Source organism: Leuciscus leuciscus (assembly GCF_965113295.1).
Source record: "Leuciscus leuciscus genome assembly, chromosome: 20".
Classification (NCBI taxonomy): domain Eukaryota; kingdom Metazoa; phylum Chordata; class Actinopteri; order Cypriniformes; family Leuciscidae; genus Leuciscus; species Leuciscus leuciscus.
The window spans coordinates 6,859,337-6,881,913 of record NC_138744.1 but is presented as its reverse complement, the minus strand read 5'-3'; the positions used below and the strand labels follow the sequence as shown (position 1 = coordinate 6,881,913).

The 22,577-nt window shown below is 37.4% G+C and overlaps 1 protein-coding gene across 1 annotated transcript in view; it reads right to left on the bottom strand.

The window, feature by feature from the left end:
- The window catches only part of cpne4a (copine IVa), a 63,857-nt gene that overhangs the window by 32,320 nt on the left and 8,960 nt on the right, over window positions 1–22,577 (bottom strand). The window contains exon 2 of the mRNA XM_082148968.1: window positions 19,398–19,587. Within this exon, the coding sequence (XP_082005094.1) occupies window positions 19,398–19,568 (171 nt within the window). The 5' untranslated portion in view covers window positions 19,569–19,587. The remainder of the gene's footprint in view (window positions 1–19,397; window positions 19,588–22,577) is intronic.

The window sequence follows — 22,577 nt, the reverse complement described above, 5'->3', positions numbered from 1 at the left end:
CAAAGGCAACTCTAGTTGTTTTTCATAGTGCGCTTATAGCCTAATGGCCCTAATGTAGGGTGACCATTCCAGGTCATGTCCGGCCGGGATTTCGAGATCGCCCAAAATATCCGCGATTCGGCTTTTGCTTTCTCGTCGCCATTCATTTTGTTTACATGTACACCTTTTGATTCAGTAGGACTGAATTAATTCCGATTGGTTAATCTGAATGTAGTGTTTACATGAACGCTAAACAAGTGATCGGTTGATGTGCGTGTAAGCATTGCTAAGAAAATTCCTGTGTTTTCGTCTCGATCGGGATCCGTGTGAATCAGAATGCATGACCTGCAAAGCTGGCACGTACGTGTCAGTGTCAAATAACGTAATAATGTAAACATAATGAATGGTGACTGTAGAAAGCAAAAGCCGAATCCCGGGCATTTTGGGCGATCTCGAAATCCTGGCCAGATATGTCCTGGTTAAACAGGACGTATGGTCACCCTACCTAATGTATTATCATCAATCTCAAGTAAAGTACAATCTACTAACTAACAAGTACTAATAGCTGATATAGCAAAGCATTTTGATGCAGAGAAGTCAAACAAGGTTTAGTTCACTCAGGAGATATGGTATGCATTGAATAACCCTTATTATACCCTCATTTGAGACCTATAATCACCTAAAGTTAACTTTTTTACTGCTGTTTTAAATGAAACCAGCAAATGCAAAAGAAAAATGCAGATAAAGCTATGTCACTGCCAAATCCCTTTTCTTGAAGAATGTATCTGCCTCTCACCTCACACAGGCAAAGAAAATGGTTTGTTTTATCTGAAATGCCTCAGCTGCCTAGTCGTGGTTTAGTCTCAGTTGTTTAACTTTCCTCGGGCAGCTTAGAGACTCGGGATTCTGTTCGGTTTTTCATTTCTGTCTGCTCTCTGTGAGGGGAAGTGCCAACCTTTCTTTCTTTATTTCTTTCTGACTGAGGTCTTTTACCATTTAAAAAGATTTAATCATATAAATGTCCGCCACAATAATGCATTTCACTTATGTGGATGTTTATCATGAGCTGTGTACTGTATGTCTCACATGTCATTTGTGTGATATCATAAACAAAAGCTTAACATTTAAGCACTTTTCCACAATTTCAACTTCAGCATATTCATATTCAGCAAACTGTTTTCCAAAGAAGCAGGAAAAACATGGCTCCGGGAGTTCCTCCTCTACCTTTTTCCTGCCCGCTCCAGAATCTTGTTTACCACAAATGCAAACACTATCATTTTATTTCTTTTTAATTTACCCCACCATTATATTCCTGTTTGCATAACTCAGGCTACCCGTTTCATTTGAACCAACCATCTGGAGACACCACCATTCCTCTTCATTAAGATCTATAAATATTTGCCTGACTCTTCCAGGTGTTTTCTCTTTGTTTACAGGGGCTTCCTCTGGGCAGCTGGAGCTGTTTTATTGAGAAAGTTGCGTATGTCATCTACTCAGCATGCACCTGGAGGGAATAAACATCAATCGGGGAGACATGGACCTCAAAGCAGCTGCTTAATTCTGCTGGTGAATATGCAAATAAATCTCATTTCTCAAAGCGCAAATAATACAGTTCTGATGACGCTTAATACACATCACTTCTCTGTCTAACTGTTGTTTGTACAGGGAATTTTCCGACACTGCTGTCAGTAAACATATGCTCTGTTGTACATGAGATAACTTGTTAACCTCTCAGAAAGCTCCTTGTGATTTATTCATCTGAAAAGAAGTAATTGCCACTGTTTTATGACATCTGGTCTATTAAAAGAAAGTAAACATTTAAAGAGCATGTTAAGCAAGTCGGGTTGGTGTCACACATGAACTGTGAGAGGATTGAACATTGTAAACCTTAATAATTATAATTTACTCAGAGTAATTGAGTAAAATTAATTAATTAAGTAATCTCTCAAATACTTCAACCATAGTCAAGGTCTTTATGATGAGAAAGTACTCTAGTTGAGTTTTGGCTAGAAACACCAATCACTACTGAAATTTGGCGTTTTAAGCTTCTGGCATGATTTGCTGTGACTGAAAGGTATATTAGAAAATTAACTCTTATGTTTTGTATATATTAAGTAATGTGGAGACCTGTTCGTGTTGAATACTGTATAGTAGTTTTGTGGGCATTGGTTAACTAATCAACCAATAAGGCAAAGCAGCTAAATCCGATTGTCAGTTTATCTTGTATTGCTTAATCGTGTTCTATACACACACAGTTCAGTAATTTAAGGGAGTGACAACCACATTCTACAACCAAATTAATTCCCGAAAAATGTATGTGTGACAAGCGTGAAACTGAACTGAAAAAACAGTTGTTAATGCCGTATATAAAATGTGTCTCTCTGCTGTATGCGTGGTGCAAGAAAATCATCACAAGGAACGAGGTACAAGCCTTGACTCATTCATGTTGCTAGATCTTGAAGAAAAAAAACAGCAAACAATACAAGCCCATAATAAGCAAAAATATTCAAAATGCTTCATATTGAACTTTATATTAGGTCTTTAAAGGGATAGTTCACCCAAAAACATTTATTATCCCAAGATTTACTCACTCTCAAGCCATCCTAGGTGTATATGACAATCTTCTTTCAGACTAATACAATCGGAGTAATATAAAAAAAATGTCCTGGCTCTTCCGAGCTTTATAATGGTAGTGAATGGTGGTCCTGATTTTGCATCCATTCATCATAAAAGTAATCTATATGACTCCAGGAGGTTAATAAAGGCCTTCTGAAGCAAAGCAATGTTTTTTTTTGTAAGAAAAATATCTATATTTATAAACTAAAATAACTAGCTTCCGGCAGACAGCCTACGCAAGTCGAGTTGCGCCAAAAGAGTAACACTTGACGACGTTTGACGTAGGATGTAGGAGTAGCGTAAGCTTTGACGCTTCTCGCGGTTCAAACAAATAGGGCTGGGCAACAAACCCAAGCTTCTCTTATATTGAAATCCTCCAACATTTCTCTTTTAAAATTCTCGTTTTATACTTTTAATTCGTGATTGGTGTTTTGTTTGGCTCTATCCTCTGCGCTTCCGCGTTTGTCAATAGGTCCTGCGTCAGGTCAAGGGTTAATCATTTGCCATAAATCGATGCATATGGCCGTCTATCGGAAGGAAGTTATTTTAGTTTATGAAGTAAAATCTGTGATTGTCATTCACAAACAGTAGTTGGAACGCCCACTAGTTGGAACAAGATCTCACCGCCACTGGCCACTGGCGACATGCAATGACAAAGTCGCTGATAGTTTGAATGCAGCTTTAGTTTAGAATTAATGGGAGCTTTAATGGGAGAAAGTGCAACACGTAATATGTCTAAATAAAAGAGCCAATCGCTGATTGATAAAGTCATCTGGCGACATGCACTGCAGCTGCCGTTAGAACGAAGTCCCTTTAAGACAAGTCATTTCACTCGACGGCCATCTTTGAAATGCCCCTCGGGCATGCAGCTCTCTTTGAATGGGAAAACATCAAATTTTCCAAAATCGTTCGCCAAGCTTACAATTAGATTTCATTTTTGAAATGCACCAATGAAATCTGAAAACAACTGTCTCATTTTGTTTCTAAACACACGAATCATGACCAAAAAAAAGCATTTTTAAGGCTGGACCAAGCTAATGTGCATGTGCAGCGTCTCAGTTTCTGTAGGAACCGGAGCTTCTAACGACGCGAAGACTTTACCAATTTCAGATTGGCTCTTTTCTTTAGAAGGCGGGACTTATTCCACACTTTCTCCCATTCGTACAAGTGCACCGTCTTTCTATGTATAAAATCTTTGGTTAGAAGCTCCAGTTGCTATATAAACAGTCAATGTTCTGAGATGCGCACCTAGGATCGCACATGTGCATTGGATGCTCCAGCCTGAAAATTAAGCTTTTTTAATGCTATTTTAACAGAAGAAACCACATTTATGAGACAATTGTTGTCAGATTTCATTGATGATTTCAAATATTACATTTATTTGTAAGCTTGGTGAACTGCCTTAGAGAACTATGTTTACCCATTCAAAGAGATAGGAGCTGCACTAAAATAACTGAAATAGCTGCCTGAGAGATGTTTCAAAGATGGCTGCCGAGTGAAATGACTTGTCTTATAAGGACTTTGGTTATATTCTATACACACACGAAATGATAATTATGGGGATTCAGTCTCGTTTTTAAATATGGTTGTCACCCCTGAAACTTTACAGAGTGTACATGGTCGAAGAGACTTCTTAAACTTGTGAGTTTGTTTGATTCAAAAAAGAACATTTGTGTTGTCAAACCATATACATTACTGATCGTGAAAAAACAGATATTCATCTAACTTCATTATTTTTCAAATAGAAGAAAAGTTCATGGAAAAGTTCAGAAAAAGTGTAAAAATAAATATAAAATCATTCTAAATACTCACGTACATAGTGCATGACCAGTGCTAATGCTGATAACAAAGTGGTCTATATTTGACATTGTATAAGATATAATATACTATTTAATGATAACAAATGAGATGCACACAAAATTGCTGAAAAAAACACTTATTTTCCTTACAATTCACTAAGCAATAATTCGAAACAGAAAATGACACAAGGGGAACTACTACAAATATTCCAAGAACAATAATGGAAATAATGGCAGAATGGGAAAATATTGACAAGAACTTAATTTCATTGCTCACTGATAATAAATCAGGCTTTACAGGATTTTTCCTCAGGCAAATAAAAAAGTGACCTGAAACCATAAAAGCGGGACTATCCGAAGCCAAGCCTTCCATTCATGGATCTTCCATCACTCTACCATACACATCAACAAGCAGATCCCACATGACAATTTCTGACAAGAACGCCTGGACAAGCCAGCTTTTCAGAAAAGACGTGTGTCCTCTCAGCCTTAGAAAAGTCCCTTTATGCCTGCATAAACAGGGCCTGAGAGCATCTCTAGACTGGACTGACAGTCTTTTGGCAGTGAAGGGCAGAGCAGTCAACACCTAGACAGCAGAGCTCTGGAGATACAAATAAATATTCAAGACACCACTGGTGGAAAGGCTTATAGTCATTCAGTTATGCTTCAAAGGACAACTGCTCAAATGGTGATATCAATATGTTGAACAATTATGGTTTAAGGCAATTGAAAAACTATGATACCCATTTTTCAGGATTGATCATTTGATAAATAGAAAGTTCAAAAGAGCAGTGTAATATGCCGTTTCATATTTTTGTTGAAACCGGAAAAAAGAATTCAGGACTCCTTGACCCTGTTTACACCTGGTATTAAGATGCGTTTTGGTCGATCGGATCACAAGTAGATGAGTCAGACACATACATGTTTACATCAGGTATTTTGATCCATCTCTTTTGTCCACTTTCAAATACTTCTATTTCCAGTCTTTTCTATTGGCATTTTATCAAGACGACATAGATTATATATACACTGAAATGATCAGCAAACAAAAATATGTCCTTGCCATAACATGTCAAACCCCAAACCCTAACCATCCCCACACAATTGAGGGAAAGAGAAAATAAATAAATAAACAAAATTAAATAATAAGTAAAATCAAATAAATAGATAAATAAATAAATAAAAATAGAAAAAGACACATTATTCTCTCATGAATAACATTCAGTGATTTTCTTAAAGAGACATCAGTGCTAAGTATTATCCGAGGCAGGATCAGAGGGGCAAAGCAAGCCTTTAATAAGGGATCCCAGATGTTACTAAAGGGTTTAAGAGAACTTCGAAGCATGGACCTTAAAGGGTCCCTATTATGGATTTTTGAAAATGACCTTTCATGTAGTGTGTAACATAGCTCTAAGTGAATGAAAACATCCTGCAAAGTTTTAAATCTGAAAGTGCACCGTATAAAGTTTTTGTCTTTCAAAAGTAAGAGTCGACTCTGATTCAATGAAATGAATTGTTTTTCAAACGAGTCATAAGCCGTTTCGTTGTGACGTCAAGACGAAACTTTAGCATATTGCCGGCCCACTTATTGCGCGCTCAGACACCAGGGAAAACTTGAACCTCAAACACTGCAGCTGATTCCTGTGGATCCTGGACAGCATCATGTCGAGAAGACGCTGTGCCCTACAATGTGAAGGTAAAGCCAGTTTTTTTTCACTACCCAAGGACGAGCATGTGAAGAATCAGTGGTTAAAGTTAATCTTTGATAGGGTTGGGAGCAGGCTTCACTCTATGTTTTTTTCGATTTTCAGAGTGCTGGCCTTATATAACACATATGAAACAAAGTAAAGAGGCCGCACTATGCATATAAAACGTTTATTTTGCACAAACGCGTTTCGGCGTGTGCCTTCTTCAGTGTGCAATCAGGGAAGCTTGTGACCAATCTTAAATACCCACACCCATTATCATTGACACACCCATCATCGTCATCATCATCAAATAATAATAATATTAAAGTGATACCGGGACCAATAGTGTCACTATACTGCAATATAATACTCATAATACATAAAGAGTTTTAACACATTCAATACACATGTGGTATTAACCTGCATTTATAAGAAGCAGCTTAGTGTCAGATCTTCATTCATCCCATGCGGGATGCAAGTGTTCAAATTAAAAATATGCCAAGCCTCTCGCTGCAAGAGGAGGTTCTCACGGTCTCCACCTCTTGGAGGCCGATTAACCAGCTCCAAGCCCATAAATTTGAGCATGTTGGCATTATGTCCCACAGAATTAAAATGTCTTGCAACTGATGATTTATCGTCATTCTTTCTGATGGCACATTTGTGTTCGAAAATTCGGGTTTTCAATTGTCGCTTTGTTTTGCCCACATAAAATAAACCACAAGGACACGTTAGTAGATACACAATAAAAGTTGATAGACATGTGATTCTGCCCTTTATTTTATACACCCTGCCTGTTTTTGGATGTGTGAAGGTATTTTCTGTGATCATAAAATTACAAGCAGCACAATTCAAACATTTGAAATTCCCGTGTGGTATTCTAAAGGGAAAAGGCGAGTGAGTTGGCGCAGAAAGGTGTGGGTGTGGGTATTTAAGATTGGTCACAAGCTTCCCTGATTGCACACTGAAGAAGGCACACGCCGAAACGCGTTTGTGCAAAATAAACGTTTTATATGCATAGTGCGGCCTCTTTACTTTGTTTCATAAAGTTAATCTTTACCATGATATCACAGCAGTATAATCCTAAACTTTTGCTGTGTTCTCTTTATTACACTGAAGACTGCTTCTCAAATCTCGGAGTTCAATCTATGAGTTCAATACAGGATTCACAAACCGCTTGCTCTTGAAAGATACTTAGTTTTGAGTTTTATATTGTGTAGATCTCCTGCTAACTGGTTGCTCACATTATTACTGTCTTACTGAAATTCTTCTGCTAATCAGTTGTGGGCCACGATTATCTAAAAATGTGTCTATTAATGCAGATCGTCTGTCGTTCTCACTACTCTGAGTAAAGATTAAGCATAGAGCAAGATCTGTTTTACCAACGTTTATGTTACATCAGATCATTCACTCTAGAGCTCGGCTAATGTATACATTGCATACATGCACTGTTATTGACACAGTTTCCACATGTTCACCTCAATAAATTAGAAAAATACTTGGTAAATAAATTAGTACAAGTAAAATAATCGGTTTGTTGATGGACATGCACTTGTTAATGCTGATGGTGAGGAATTACAGTTGCAACATCTCATAATGTACCTCAAACCGAGTAGTGTATCACTGAGAAACACTGAGTCCTGCTCGAGCCGTACTTGCTATGGGGGTTCGGGTTGAATAACAGTTCTTCCAGTGTTTCATCATCGGACTCGCGCTCGCACTGATATGGTAAAATCGACGTCATTGTTCATTACTGTTTTTAGTTTACGGTGTAGGAAGCCTCTGGACAAGCAGAGCTGATGTTGTTATGGCAATGGGCATTTTTGTTAAAAAAAACACAATTCTGTGTTTTTCTGTCAATATGGTGTGCTGTGTGTACAATAATGAGGAAAAAAATGAACTTAAATGATTTTAGCAAATGGCTGCAATATAACAAAGAGTGAAAAATTTAAGGGGGTCTGAATACTTTCCGTACCCACTGTATATTATGAGGAAATTAAACAGTTTTTTTACCTTTGAGTTTTTTGACCTCCAAAACAACATTAGGAAACTTTGAAATAGCATAACAGGGGCACTTTAATTTCTCCGATTTGATGTAGAAAAATATATATTTTCATCCATCTATTGTGAGTAGGGGAAGTAGCACATCTCCATTTAAGGAGAATATTCCTTCTGACTAATAGAGTAGTAAAAGCGATCACCTGAGCGATAGAGCTAGAGGAACCGTTATTAGGTAGATTCCAGTTTCTCTATCGGTATTCACTCCCATTATAAAGCTAGGACGAACCAGGATATTTTTTATATAACTCTGATTGTATTCGGCTGAAAGAAGAAAGTCATTTACGGCTTGAGGGTTAGTAAATTATGGGATAATTTTCATTTTTGGGTGAACTAACACTTTAACTTCTACTAAACCTGGAATATTCCTTTAAGCATGGCCTGGAAAGTGTAACTGTGTTATCAGTTATATATTGTTGTGTAAGCATATTAAAAATGTCTGATCTACTGAAAGAGAATGCAAAATAATCTACTATAAATGGTTTCACACCAGCCTTGTTTCTTGGCCTTTCTTGTGAGTGTGATATGCCGGATGGAAGTTTGGCAAGCATAAGCATATTTCATAAGGTTTCATCACATCCATTCTCACACATCCAAAACACACACACACACACACACATTCATACACAAGTCACAAATAGCACTGCCCCAAAGGATGAGCCTCAACATGTGCAACATCCACCACACATGGGTCTAATTGCCCCTGGAAGCCACATTTACCTAGCCTAGAAATCTAGACGCACCCTAGCGGCAGCAAAATTATTTTGCAGCCAGGGTCTTGATGTACGTCTGGCTTGCCAGGCTAACATTTACCTTCCTTTCCTCACACAATCCCATGTCTCAGCGATTCCTTTGCAGAACGTGGGGTCTCTGATTCTGCAGCCACATTCACTCTGCATAGTTAATGGCTGCTCTCCCATCTCCACACGTATGAGAGCAGGCCCGAGAGGAGGGCGCCAGGGTGCAGCAAGAGCTATCATTAACCATTTCAACTGCATGCCAGCACCCCAAATAAGCTGTTTACCATGCTCTCACGTCAGCGCTTCATTTTTTTTGAACAGCTTTAAATAAGGCCAACTTGTGTGAAGAAATGTTTCCCTCGTTCAGCTGTCCACTTGAGACCTCGCTTGCTGTCTTTAAATACATGTGAAGGAGACACTAAGGCAGAAAAGTGGATTTTTCAAAGAGGAAGATAAAAGGATGGAGGAGAAAGAACCAGAAAGTGTGAATATCCCAATTGAATTGCTATTTGCAGAAATAAAGCTATTCTGAATAGCATACTAATATTTATATTTTTTATGAGATGTAATATCTCACAATGCAGTGCACTCAAATGGACTGTTCCCAGTGTGATAAATGAGCACGTCAAGGTAGTGTAACCACTGTTTCTTTAACTTTGAACTTGCAAAATATGTTTCCAGCAGTGTCTTTAGGAACATTTAGTGTCTTCGCTCTCTTTTTGTATCCTGTTCCCTGTTTGTGAAGGGCGATGATATATTCTCTTAACTTTTTGGAACATTCTTTTTACTTAGCCATATTTCTAACATGCAGTCAAACGTGACACTCAACAAACTTAGCCTATTCAGATATGTCATGTGTTCTAGGTCAAGCACACCTGGTGCAACTAATGAAGCCCTTGATTAGTGGCATCAGGTGTGCTTGAGACAACACTTGTTTTGCAGAATTGAACTGTTGTGAGAGATTCTATTCAGGGGGTTGAATAATTTTGAGACTGCAGTCATTAAAAGTTGCATTTTCAGTTGGATTTGGGGAAACAACTTGAAACATTTGTTGACCTATTACAATTACTTTTGTTTGATTTGATCATTGCAAACACCTGAGAGTCTGAACATTTTTTGCAAATAAATCTGATTTGTAATTACAACTGTATATATTTTAAATAAATGTTGTTCTTCTTTTGTACTTTCTATTCATCAAAGAATCCTGAAAAAGTTATCACAGTTTCGGTTAAATAATTAAGCAGCACAACTGTTTACAACATTGATAACCAAATCAGCATATTAGATTGATATTTGAAAGGATCATGTGACACTGAAGACTAAGAGTAATGATGCTGACATTTCAGCTTTGCCATCACAGGAAGAAATTACATTTAAAAAATAAAAAACTTTTTTAATTAAATTAATGCAGCTTTGTTGAGGATAATAGACATAAAAAAATGTACTGGCCCAAAACGGTATTGTTTATAAAGTAAAATGTAGCACACAACAATTGTAAACATTTATAATGGAATAGTGGCTTACTCACTTTCTTTAAGGTAGTAGGAACAGTATACTAGGAGGAGACAGATGCCTTGTATAAAACTAAACACTAAAATCACAATGCTTGATATGGCACCTGTCCATCTTTTTAATAGCATTATTAACTCTAAAACATGCATACACAATAGCTGAACCTGCATGGAAATCTGCATAAATTCAGTCAAAGAAGCAGCATTTGATACCTATTATCCAATTTTATTGTTAATTTGAAACTTATTCTCAAAATGATTCTCGAAATTCATGTATTCATCAAAATAGTAATTGCGAACATATAGTCATAGAATTCCTACTAAAACACACTCATAATTAACATTTTGAAACAGTGAGGCAAGATGCCACAAGAAAATATCCATAGGGAGAAACTTTCAAATTCAAGTTTGACTGTGATAAATTAATGATGGTGAAACAGAGCTCCCAAAGAGATGTTCAGCCCCATTCCATCGTGTAGATGCAATGGACAAAAAGAACAGCGAGCAGACCTTGCACGTGCACACAGAGGGGTGATGGAACAGAAAGGGAACACACAGAGAAAGGACGTCTGCCATCACATGACTGACAGATTGTAATCGTGAGTGCCCAGATGACCCACGTCTAACCGCATAACTCTGTCAGCCTGCTATGTTTATGCTTATGCTTCATGAATATTGATATTATTTCTTAAATATCACTGAAGTTTAGAAGCTGCATCATGATAAGCCACAGCTTCACTTCAGCAAATGCCAAAGCAAAAAAAGTTGAACAGACAAACGTGCCTCTCAAATTCATGACTGCACAAAACCTGGGGTGTAAATGATAGAAAAGAAGACATTAACAGGGGCAGAAGAAAAAGAGGGAAAAGATGAAGAAAAACTAAATGTTCACTTTCAGAACTGATAAGCCATGGCAAATATAATTTTAATCATCAAAAAGATAAACAAACTTGTATTCTGCTAAGGCAAGCATCGAAATTACTACTGCTTATTTTACTCAGTCTTTAATAAAGCAATAAGCCCAGCGAAGTGGAGTGCCTAAAACCCCCTAAATTCACTGTAAAACACAGCTTCAAGGGGCTTATCGCTTTTATAAAACGGTCACTCCATCAAAATATTCATTTTACTATTTATTTTATTCATAAAATAAACACCAGCAACAAAAAATATAACGTTATAACACATTTATTCCTCCAACAAGCAATGGGGAGCATGTCTATGTTCCCACAGCCCTATGTTCCCACAGCCTTATGTTCCCACAGCCCTAGCACTAAAACTTACCCTTCATAGGGGACTAGGGCTTAATTAGTTAACATACCTAAACCTACCCCTCACAGGAGGAAGACTTGTCTGGGATGTAATTGGGCTATCCCTGTACCAGCACAAGCACTAAAACCTACCCTTCATAGGGGACATAGTTAAATGAGAGAACATAGGACTGTGGGAACATAGGGCTGTGGGAACATATGGTTGTGGGAACATAGGGCCTAATTTTCAAAATTTTCAGTAAAAAACAAATTCTTAGAAATGTGGGAACATAGGGCCGTGGGAACATAGGGCTGTGGGAACATAGGGCTGACCCCAAGCAGGGAAGTTCCAAAGAGGTTGCCAAGCAACACATGCAGCAACAAAGAATCACAAACGGCAGTTGCGCAGTAACACTAATGTAATGCAGTCACAGGTGTATGTTTGTTGAGTAATTTACAACGGCTTCGTCGAACGTGGCTCAACCAGTCAGAATCAAGGACCCGGAACTATCCGCTTTATAAAATGTAATTTATTCCTTTGATGGTAGGCTAATGCTGAATTTTCAGCAGCCGTTACTCCAGTCTTCAGTGTCACATGATCCTTCAGAAATTGTTCTAATGCTGATTTGGTGCTCAAGAAACGTATTAAAGGTACAATATGTAAGAATTTTGCATTAAAATATCCCAAAATCTCAAGGCCAGTGTTATATATTTTGTTAAGTTGATTACTTACAATATCCCAAATGTTTCCAACTATTTTTAAATCGTGAGAAAATTGCGATTTTAACCAAGGAAACGGGGCGTTAGAGCAGGGGGGAGCTGGGAGTCGCCAGTCAATTGCGTCATATCCGCATCACCCTCGGTTTCCGCTCGTACTGCGTGGAGTCCTGGACAAATGCGAAAGTTGTAGTTGTAGCGTCTATCAAGCTACAAACTTTAGCTTGTTTCTTGCAGTCGTTATGGGACACAATTATTCTTTACCGATTGCAGCTGGTTCTGTCGACAAAGCATGCTTCATTTTATATTTTCCAAATGTAGCATTCGGTAATAGTTATGTTTATGTAAGGAAAGTATTATTGCTTTAGATTTGTGTTTAGTTTATTGACATTGTTTATCACGTCTGGTGTTTATGGCCATGTAAATAAACATAGCATGTGTTATACATAAAGATTAATCAGTATTTTGGCAAATGATGTGGGTATGTTCGAATGTACTTTTACAACAATTGTTTAGAACATGTAAAACTGCGCAGCGTTATCACAACAATGAATTCAACAAATACAGTAACATCTATGAAGTATTAAACCTTACTTTTCTTGCGGTTAATTCATTTTAATGAAATAAAAGTGTGATGAGGTTTAAGAGTCAGGAAGGAAGAAGACGCGTCGTCGTGACTGGGACTCGTACTTTATTAAAATAAAGCAAAACAAACAAAAGCCGCGCACAACGCGCATTCACTGTGGCAACCGCGACGGCACAAAACAGTTCAAAAATGAGAGCTCGGATCCACCGGTTTTCTTCCTCTGCGTCCAATTTTCTCTCCAGTCTCTCTCTCGTTCCAGCGCGGCTTATAAGCGGTCTCTCCACGTGGATCACAGCAATAAGACACAGGTGCATTTGCACTTGACCTACTTGCTCGTCTCTTCTCTCTCCCATCACAGACCGCGCTGAACCACGCCCCCCTCGCCACAAAAAGCATGTCATTAAACGCAACATTTATAAAAATAGAACTTAGCCTCATCCATGAACATGATTTTTCGATTCCCGTCTGACTGATTTACATCCACGGTGGAGTTTAAAACGACAGTTCCCATCATTCCACGCTCCTTCACATCGTCATCAAGCTACGCCGTTGTTGTTGTTTGGAATGTAGCGCCCTCTAGCGGCAAAAATTCTTGCATATTGTACCTTTAATGTTGAAAACCGTTGTGGAAACTATGACAGAAAGAAATTAATACTTTTAGGACACATTAAATTGATAAAAAGTGACAAAGATATTTCCACAAAGTATTAAGCAGCAAAAACTGTTTTCAACATTGATATAATAAGAACCATTATTAATAATTGAGCACCAATATTAATGGATAATAATCAGCCTAGTCGAGTCACCTTTATTCTTATAGCGCTTTATACACAATAGAAATAGTTTAAAAGCAGCTTCACATATTAATAGCAAACTTCATCAAATATGAGACAGATTCAAATTATGACAATAGTGTCATTTTTCAGCTCAATGCAGCTCAATAACTGTGTAAAGTTAATTAATTATGAAACAAGTTCAATTCAGCAATAAGCAGCTCTACTGAAGACAGTAATGTCATTTTTCAGCTCAAGTCAGTTAAATTTTTATTCAATTCAGTTAAATAACAGTGTTGATGTTGCAAACTTCATCAATTCTGAAAACAATTGCTTCACCTATAAAGCAGAAGATAACAGTGATTATTCAGCTCAATTCAGTTCAATTCATGACTTAGCAACAGCATAGAAATGTTCTGGAAAAACAACCACAACACCCTGGTATCAGTGACTCTTTTAATGGGAAAACATCCCTATATTGTGTGATTGTGATGAGAGGATCACTAGTATGACATCACTACAGCTTGAAGGTTTTTTGGGTTTTTTTTGTTCTTTTTACATCGATATCCAATTATTTCAGACCATGAAATCAGTCTAAGCGAAAACTGGATTGCACCCTGAAGCGAGCGATATGGAGATAGGCTATCCTTATTCAACAGGAGTGCTCCCTGCTCCTGTGATTGGCATTCTAGGTAGATGAAAGAACAGCTCCACCTGCCACAGTCATTCACATGTGCGACTGAATGCTGTAGGTGACAGTCAGACTCTTATCTTCAGTTCTGCCTTTTGTCTGATTATTGGTGAGAGTTGACAGCCATGGACTGGGATCTGACATGCTGACAGGTCATTATAGCCAATGGCAATGTAACTTTAGAGCCGAACATTTTTTGTGTGTTCTTCACACAGCATTCATTTTCAGAGAAATTGAGAGGGTGGTGTCAGTTCTATCAGAGCTCACATTATGAGGCTCTTTGAGTGAGAAAACCTTTATTTATTGGTATTTCTCACACATAGAATTGGAAATGAGGTGTTTGATGATACAGTACAGGGTTCCCACACCTTCTGACTAATAAATTAATCATCGCTGGACAAGGACCTTTCAGAATCATTGTACTTGCACTCATAAAGTCAATTTCTCTCCATTAACATATTTTAGACAAATTTTGAAAAAAGTCATGAATATAAATAAAAACCTAAAAGGACTTTTCAAAATTGTATTTATATTCACAACTTTTCCTGCTGGCCTTGAAAACACAAATTTAAAATGTTGTAGTATTTCTAGGTTTTGCATGACTGTAGAAATCCTGAACATAAATCTGAATATAATAAATGTATTGTATTTATAGGAAGTAATATCTTAAAGGAAGTAATATTTTGTCAAAACATTAGACATTTTAAGAAATGATAAAAAATATAAAAAATGCATTTTGTTTTTTACCATAATAAATATTATAATTAAAGTATGCATATTAAATTCAATTAAACAAAAATCAAATACATTTAAATAAATGTAAAAGTCCATTGTTCCAAAATAATAGTAAATTGAAATAGGGTGCTTTTTATTTTGTATTATTATTTGAGTTATTATTTTATTTTTTTAACTAGATTATTTTAAAGACCTAGATAGATTAGATAGATAGATAGATAGATAGATAGATAGATAGATAGATAGATAGATAGATAGATAGATAGATAGATAGATAGATAGATAGATAGATAGATAGATAGATAGATAGATAGATAGATAGATAGATAGATAGATAGATAGATAGATAGATAGATAGATCACATTAGACCACTGCTCAGGACCATTGAACAAAATCCTCTTTGAAAGGAGTTGCCATGCACAAATGTACTTTTTCACAAATGTACTACATTTTCAAGGGCACAACCTGGAAACGTCCGGAAATACAGTACATTAAAGGCCCTTCACCCCAGAGACTGAGGGCCCATCATGATTTAGTGTACGCAGTCAGCATTATGGAGTGCCTTCTTTGTGATTCAGAGCATACTGGATTTGCTGAGAGTGTTTGTGACCATCTCTCTCTGTTAGATGGTGCTCGAGCTCTGGCTAATCGCAGGCAGGGTCAGCAGCAGGTCTTTACTCTCCCTGACTGCCGTAGTTTAAAAGCATGTTTCCTGTACTTACACTCACTCAGGAGCCACCAGCTAAACAAACAAACACTAATCTTGATCAAGGGTCAACAGACAAACACTGCTGACTATGAAAATTCATAATGCAACACTATTAACAGGTGGTATTTTTATTATAGTTAACCCACTTTCAAAGTACACTACTGTAAGATGTTTCAATGTTTTTGAAAGAAGTCTCTTATGCTCACCAAGGCTGGATTTGTTTGATCAAAAATACAGTAAAAACTATACTGTACTGTACAGTAATAATGTGAAATATTATTACAATTTAAAATAACTGTTTTATTTTAATGTATACAATTATATATTGATTTTTTTTTTTTTATGTTTTTTTTTTTTCTTCAAACTTTTAAATGTTACTAGCCACTCAGCATTTTCACCGGCCACAATTTTGACATCGATACCATAGGGGAAAAATGCCATATAAGCCATATATCCGTGGGTCAGGTCTTAAAGTGACAGAAGCCTAATGGGCTAAATCTGCTGGCAAATTATGAGATAATATTTAAAATATCTATATGGCAGTTTTTCCCCATTTAATACATAAATTCAAATTGTAATCTATTTAATTTATTTTAAACATGCATATAGATACATATAGATACTCTTTAAAAAAAAAGCTGTATCTGGCATTTTCTCTACCCAAACCAGTGACCTGAAACAGTAGTAATCCCCTCTCACAGCTCCAGATGAACGAGGGATATTCTTGCTAGCGAGATACAGACCGAATTTAATTAACACTGTCATACTTTAGCTAAAGATTTGATAATGGCTCCCAGTGTAGTTGGAAATTGAGAGATGAGCTATCAAACGGAGAGAGAGACTATCACAGTGGGATATTCCACTCAAATTAGATTTAGCCAAAACCCACAGATATGAAATTTAAGTCATTGGGGCACTCAATACAATAGCATGTATAAGTGAAATTTTCAGATAAATGAGTCTGACCCATAGCACTGCATACTGAGGAAACAGGTTAAGAGGTGTGAAGAGAAATGCAATCATGACTGCAATAAATCACATTGCTCTTGTTTGTTGCACTATGTAAATTTGCTTCAGGCAGCATCAGAGAAACGAAATATCATGATATTTCTCTCTTAATACACATTAGCTCATAGCTCATAAACTGAAAATGTGTTTGGTTTATTGGCGTTATTTTAATATTTATGACATTATACACAATTCCACACGTAATCCCATTTAAAAACTCCAATGTAGTGAAATTGGAAAAATGGTAGAAAAAGCATGATGCAACAGGCTCAGCCAGCAGCCCTTAAAGAACAAACAGTACAGCTAAACAGAAGACGTTCTTCAAATGTTCTTCATAGCGGGATTTCCAGGGGGAATGAAGAGATCCTTTGAGAACATGTACGAAGCGGTTGCAAAATTAAGATTTTAGAGTGGGGTTTCCTTTAGAGACACACACACTCAGAGAGCAGAATCACTATAAGTGAATATGTGAATGTTTAATGAGACAGAGCGTGGTGAGAACAGATTCCCGATGGTGAGCTGGCAAAGCCTTCATAACCTGACAGGGAGATTTCTCAGTGTACATATGCTGTCTGCTTCTCTCGTTCACTCACACACAAATATATATATATATATAATTCTGTCATGACAACTCTCTGAATGTTGGTATGTTTGGTCTTGGCAGAATAGATCTGCAACACTTCTGCTGGTATTGCTGCTGTTGCTGCTGCAGAGCAAGTCTGGGACTTACTACTGCCAATACATATACAACACGCTGCTGTGAGCAAGTAAGACATGTTGCTGCTTTACAATGACATGCATGAATTACCCTATACAGGTGGAGCTGGGGAGGTGGACGGTTTCTGAAAGCACACTGCAAATTTCTACAGCAAACGCTGACCAAGTATTTGAAAGTTAAGCAGCAAGCTCATTGGCTGCTGATACAGCAAGAACCAATCAGCTGTGCCCTATAGAGAATGTGATAGCAATATTGAGTGAAGGACTGATTATTGATCAGCCTGCACCATCTAGAGTTTCATGATAGAACTTCGTATTTCTCCTGAAAAGAACAAACAGCTTGTCATAGATCAAGCATACATGGGAGAACCGTTGGGGGAAAACTATACTTTAGGCAGGTTGGTTATGAGGCAATACTGTGGATTTGTGTTATGCCTGAGGTCCTTGTGTAGCTCTCCCACACCGGAGACCACGGTTCGAATCCTGCTCAGAGCGGCTCGAGTGGGACCAGTTACACATATAACAGTGAAAACAAGGATCGCAAGAAAATGACTTCAATGGTTGGGAAAGCATTGTGTCATAAATAATGGAAAATTATGTCAATGGCAGGGAAAGAGTTAGTAATCTAAAGAACCTTTTTCCCCTTTTGTGCAATGGAGAGTTTTAAAGGATGTTTAAGATTCTTCATGGAACCACCAGTGCCAAAAAAAGAGTGTATATACCCAAAACTACGCTCATGTGAGATACGGGGCCCTATTTTAACGATCTGAAACACAAGTATCAAATGCGAAACGCAAGTAACTTTGTGGGCGGATCTCGGGCACTGTTGCTATTATGCCGGCGGGATAAATGACTCTTGCACCTGACGCAAATCTAAAATTGGTTGGTCTGAAGTAGCTACATTACTCATAGGTGTGGTTTGGGCGTAACGTGAAATAAACCAATCAGAGCATCATCTCACATTCCCTTTAAGAACAGGCGCCCTTGTTCCATGGCGGATTGCTATTATAACGGCGGATTTGCCAGGCGCACGCCAGTCGGTTCACAGCCGAGGAGACCGACGTTCTCGTCAGGGCCGTAAAAGACAGAGAAGTGACATTGTATGGGGATGGGAGAAACCCACCCAAATAAGCTTAGGTTAAACAGGTGTATAATAATTTAAGTAAATGTGTAAGCTAGATTTATGCCATCTTCATGCACCACAATGATTTCCCTCATGTGGAATATTTTCCCTTGTAATTATGTATGGTTTGCAAAAATGGCAACTGCTGCGTCTGTGTGTAGATGAGAGAAGCAAAGTGTATGCGCGTTGTGCACACGGTACATTATAGCCAAGCATGCGCCCTTAAAATAGCATCTGAACGCGCCACTGAAAACGCGCCACTGACTTTAAACTAGGTTTTTCCTGGTCTATGGCGGAATTGTTTTCTGGAACTGCAAAATAGCACCAGGGAACGTTTGCGCCGGAACACGCCTCCTCTTTTCGCTGAGCCGCCCCCCGGGAGCGCAAGTTCATTCCCTAATTTACCGATGTGCGTCTGGTCTGTGGAGGGAAAAGTCCGCTGTGCGTCGGGTGCAAAATAGGAATGATACATGCGTCGGTGTACAGAGTCAATTGCGCTGGGTGCAAGATAGGGCCCATGGTGTGAAAATGAGTGTAAAATTGGAAGAAAGCAGCAAAGGAATGTGTGAAAAGGCACAAGTGCTGTGAAAAATGCATTGATACGGTCCACAAAAACGATTAGAAGACCTTATTACCTAAAAATGATTTCATTTAGTCACATAACCAGAAATGTTATGCATCTGACTGGAAAGACAAACCCACCTCCAACCACTGGCCATGAGACTGCATTTTGATGACCACACAGGGATCAGGTTTGTTGAGGGCATCCCTGTCTGAGATGCCTTTACAGGTGACCCGCAGCTCTACTTTGGTCAGGCAGGGGCTGTTGAACAAGCCCAGAGAATTGGCTGCAGACTCGTAGATGTCGCTCATGTTTCAGGAGATACTTGTGCTGTAAGGAAAAGAGAGATTATATATTTTATTATATATTTTTTTTAGTTGTGACATTTTTTTAATTTGATTTATTACAATTAATTTAACAATTTTAAAATACAAAAATGTGTCCTTTGTAAATGGTCCCTTCTTAGAAGCAAGTCTACCTCAGAGAAATCGACATTAGCAAATCGAAATCGAAGTTGTTTTCAAAATGAGCTGCTTTTGACTGTAAACCAGTTATTCAATATGAAAATAAAACAAACAATTCTATATTGACCTATAAAGTCACTTTTTGTAATGTCTATTCAAAGATTTAATCAATTGACAGCCTTAATGATTTTGTATTTTTGTATCACAAAATCAATGGCATTAAAAGGGATACTTCACCGATAAGCATTAAGCTTTGTATCAGTAGAAACCCTGTAGTATTTTCGAATGACCACGCTTCCCTCCCTCATGTCCTCCTGAGATGAGAGATTTCTGTTTTGTGTGTCTGGAAAAAAAACTCAGATGACGCGAAAATCGCCATTTTGCGTCATCTGAGGCTTTTTTGGCCAGAGGCTAGAGACTATAGCCAGTAGTAGGAGCTAGTATCACGTTTTCAAACCGCCCATAGGGGGTGGGATCTCACGATAAAACGTTGTCTTTTCAGTTTCGAGTCAACTAGTAGCCTAGTTGTATAATTTCTTCCGATACTGCCCTCTGTAACCAGTAGGCATGGCTTGGGAGTGGCCTCGTAGGGCAGCAAAGCAAGTGCATTCTGGGAGTTGTTGTCTTTCATCCACATGAGCAAAAATAAATTTTCTGGCTTTTCTCAGTCTAGAAGGTACCAACTTCTAAAATAATTTCACATTTCTACTACATAAATGACCCAATTTAAATAGACATTCATCTTTCCAGCGGTGAAAACAGTCAGATCATTTCTTTGGTTTTTAGTTATTTTCAAAGAATGCAAATAAATCTGGTTATTATGCATGGTGGATATGCATTTTTCAAAATATCTGCTAAAGAAAAAGACGTGTGATTTAACGCCCCATAATTTTTCACTGGGAATACATATTTAATCACTGTGTGTGTGTGTGTTTATGGTGAGACATATGGGAAGCCTCTAGAGACGCTGATGAGTGGGAAAATATCTAATAAAAATTCCCCAGTTATAATATAGAGCAATTGCAAATCATCTGAGCTAACTAAAATTACACAGCGTATGCGGAGAGGAGGGAGAGAGAGAGAAATCAGAGCCGATGAATGGATAGATATTGAATGATGGATGGATGTCTTAATATAGAGAAAGCAAATTCCCATTTTTGCAATAGTATAGTGATGTTTGCCATAGCAAAAAAAAAATTAAAAAAAAATTAAAAAAATTAAAAGATAGAAAACACATTGGTCTTTAAATTCCCAGTTATGTTGCTTTAGTTACTGTCAGATTAAGGTAAATAGTAATAAACTGTGGCTGCGCCTCACACAGACCAGTAGAAGCAGACCATGAGAGGTAGATCTGACCATGAGAACAGCAATGTGAAAGAGAACAGCTCAACGAAAGGATAATACTCTGCCAATGCAAAGTCATCCATCACTCCCACTGTATTGCACTGACACATGACAGCCTCATACATTATAGGTCAGTAGCAATAATACAGAGGTGGGCGGTTCTCTTCATCATGTTTGCAAACTTTTCAACAGCGATGGCAAACTACGTCTTTCATCCTCTGGATGCTATTTTTGCCACTTAAGGGTTTTCTCAGCCAGTTTCCCATCTATTTCTGACTCTGTTAATGGCTCTCATTGAGCCTCTTCATATACAAACATAATTTTTGCAGCAGAAACAGTTCTTAAGTCTCAAGAAATCTTCAATGTTAAATTACACCCATTAAAAACACTTGAACTGATTAAACCCCTTCTGATTGGTAAATAAATCTAAATACGGTATGTCGTTCCATAATATAAGCTATACTTTTAACACAATTTATACATTTTGCAAACATAATCACAGTTCATACTGTATATCAGTTTTTACTAGCATTTTGACAACAGGACAGAAGATTTGTACATATTTGCACATCTTTAAAGTTGAACACATTTTAAAAGCTATCAGTATATTGATATCATGAGTTTCAGTGTTTTTGCATACGTGCACAAATAAATCTAAAATCCCCCAGAAAACCTCATGAAATGACCTCCACAGAAGGCAATAACCTCAGATGGTCCCTGTAGACCTGCTCCATTGCTGACTATCTCATTTATGACTGCTTTCTGACAATACACAAGGAAGCATTGAGCCATTCAATCAAACTCCATTAAAATCTAATGGTGGCAGTTATTGGTTTCTTATGACTTTAAAGACAACATTAAATAAAAATGGAACCATTTGCTTTCTGAATAAATAACCCTGGTCATATTGTGCATGATTTATCAGTGCATTATTCCAAAGAAAAAGCTTGATTTTATAGTCTTTCATCAAAATATAGCACCATAGTGCACAAGCTCTGACATATTGAGTCCTGGTGCTCATGCAGCTGAAGTGAGTTTGAATCTATTTTCTCAATTCCCCATCTTCTCATCTCTCCACCATACTATGAATAAAAGTGTCATATAAAGGCCAAAAAATTAAATTTTGCCTCTGCAAAAACCAAAGCTGTGCAGGTGTAAAAAAAAAAAAAAATTGTATCAGTGTGAATAAATTGAATAAAAAAAAAACATGTCCAGGTCACATTTCACTCCAAATCAAAAGAGAGAGAAAAAAAGAAATGCTATTTTGCATAATCAAAATTGTTTGATCCATTAGGATTTTTTATTTATTTATTTATTTATTTATTTATTTTTTGCATGAGATTAAACACATTTCATCTCTCAAATTCTCATTATCATAAGGTGCACAGGTATTTCCCTTTTATATATTCTCATTCTTCTCAATGGTGTTTGTCATTTCTGCAACATAGTATTTATTTATTCAAATTTTCAGGGGAAATATGACCCAAGCTCTTTTTAAAATGTTCTTTGAAA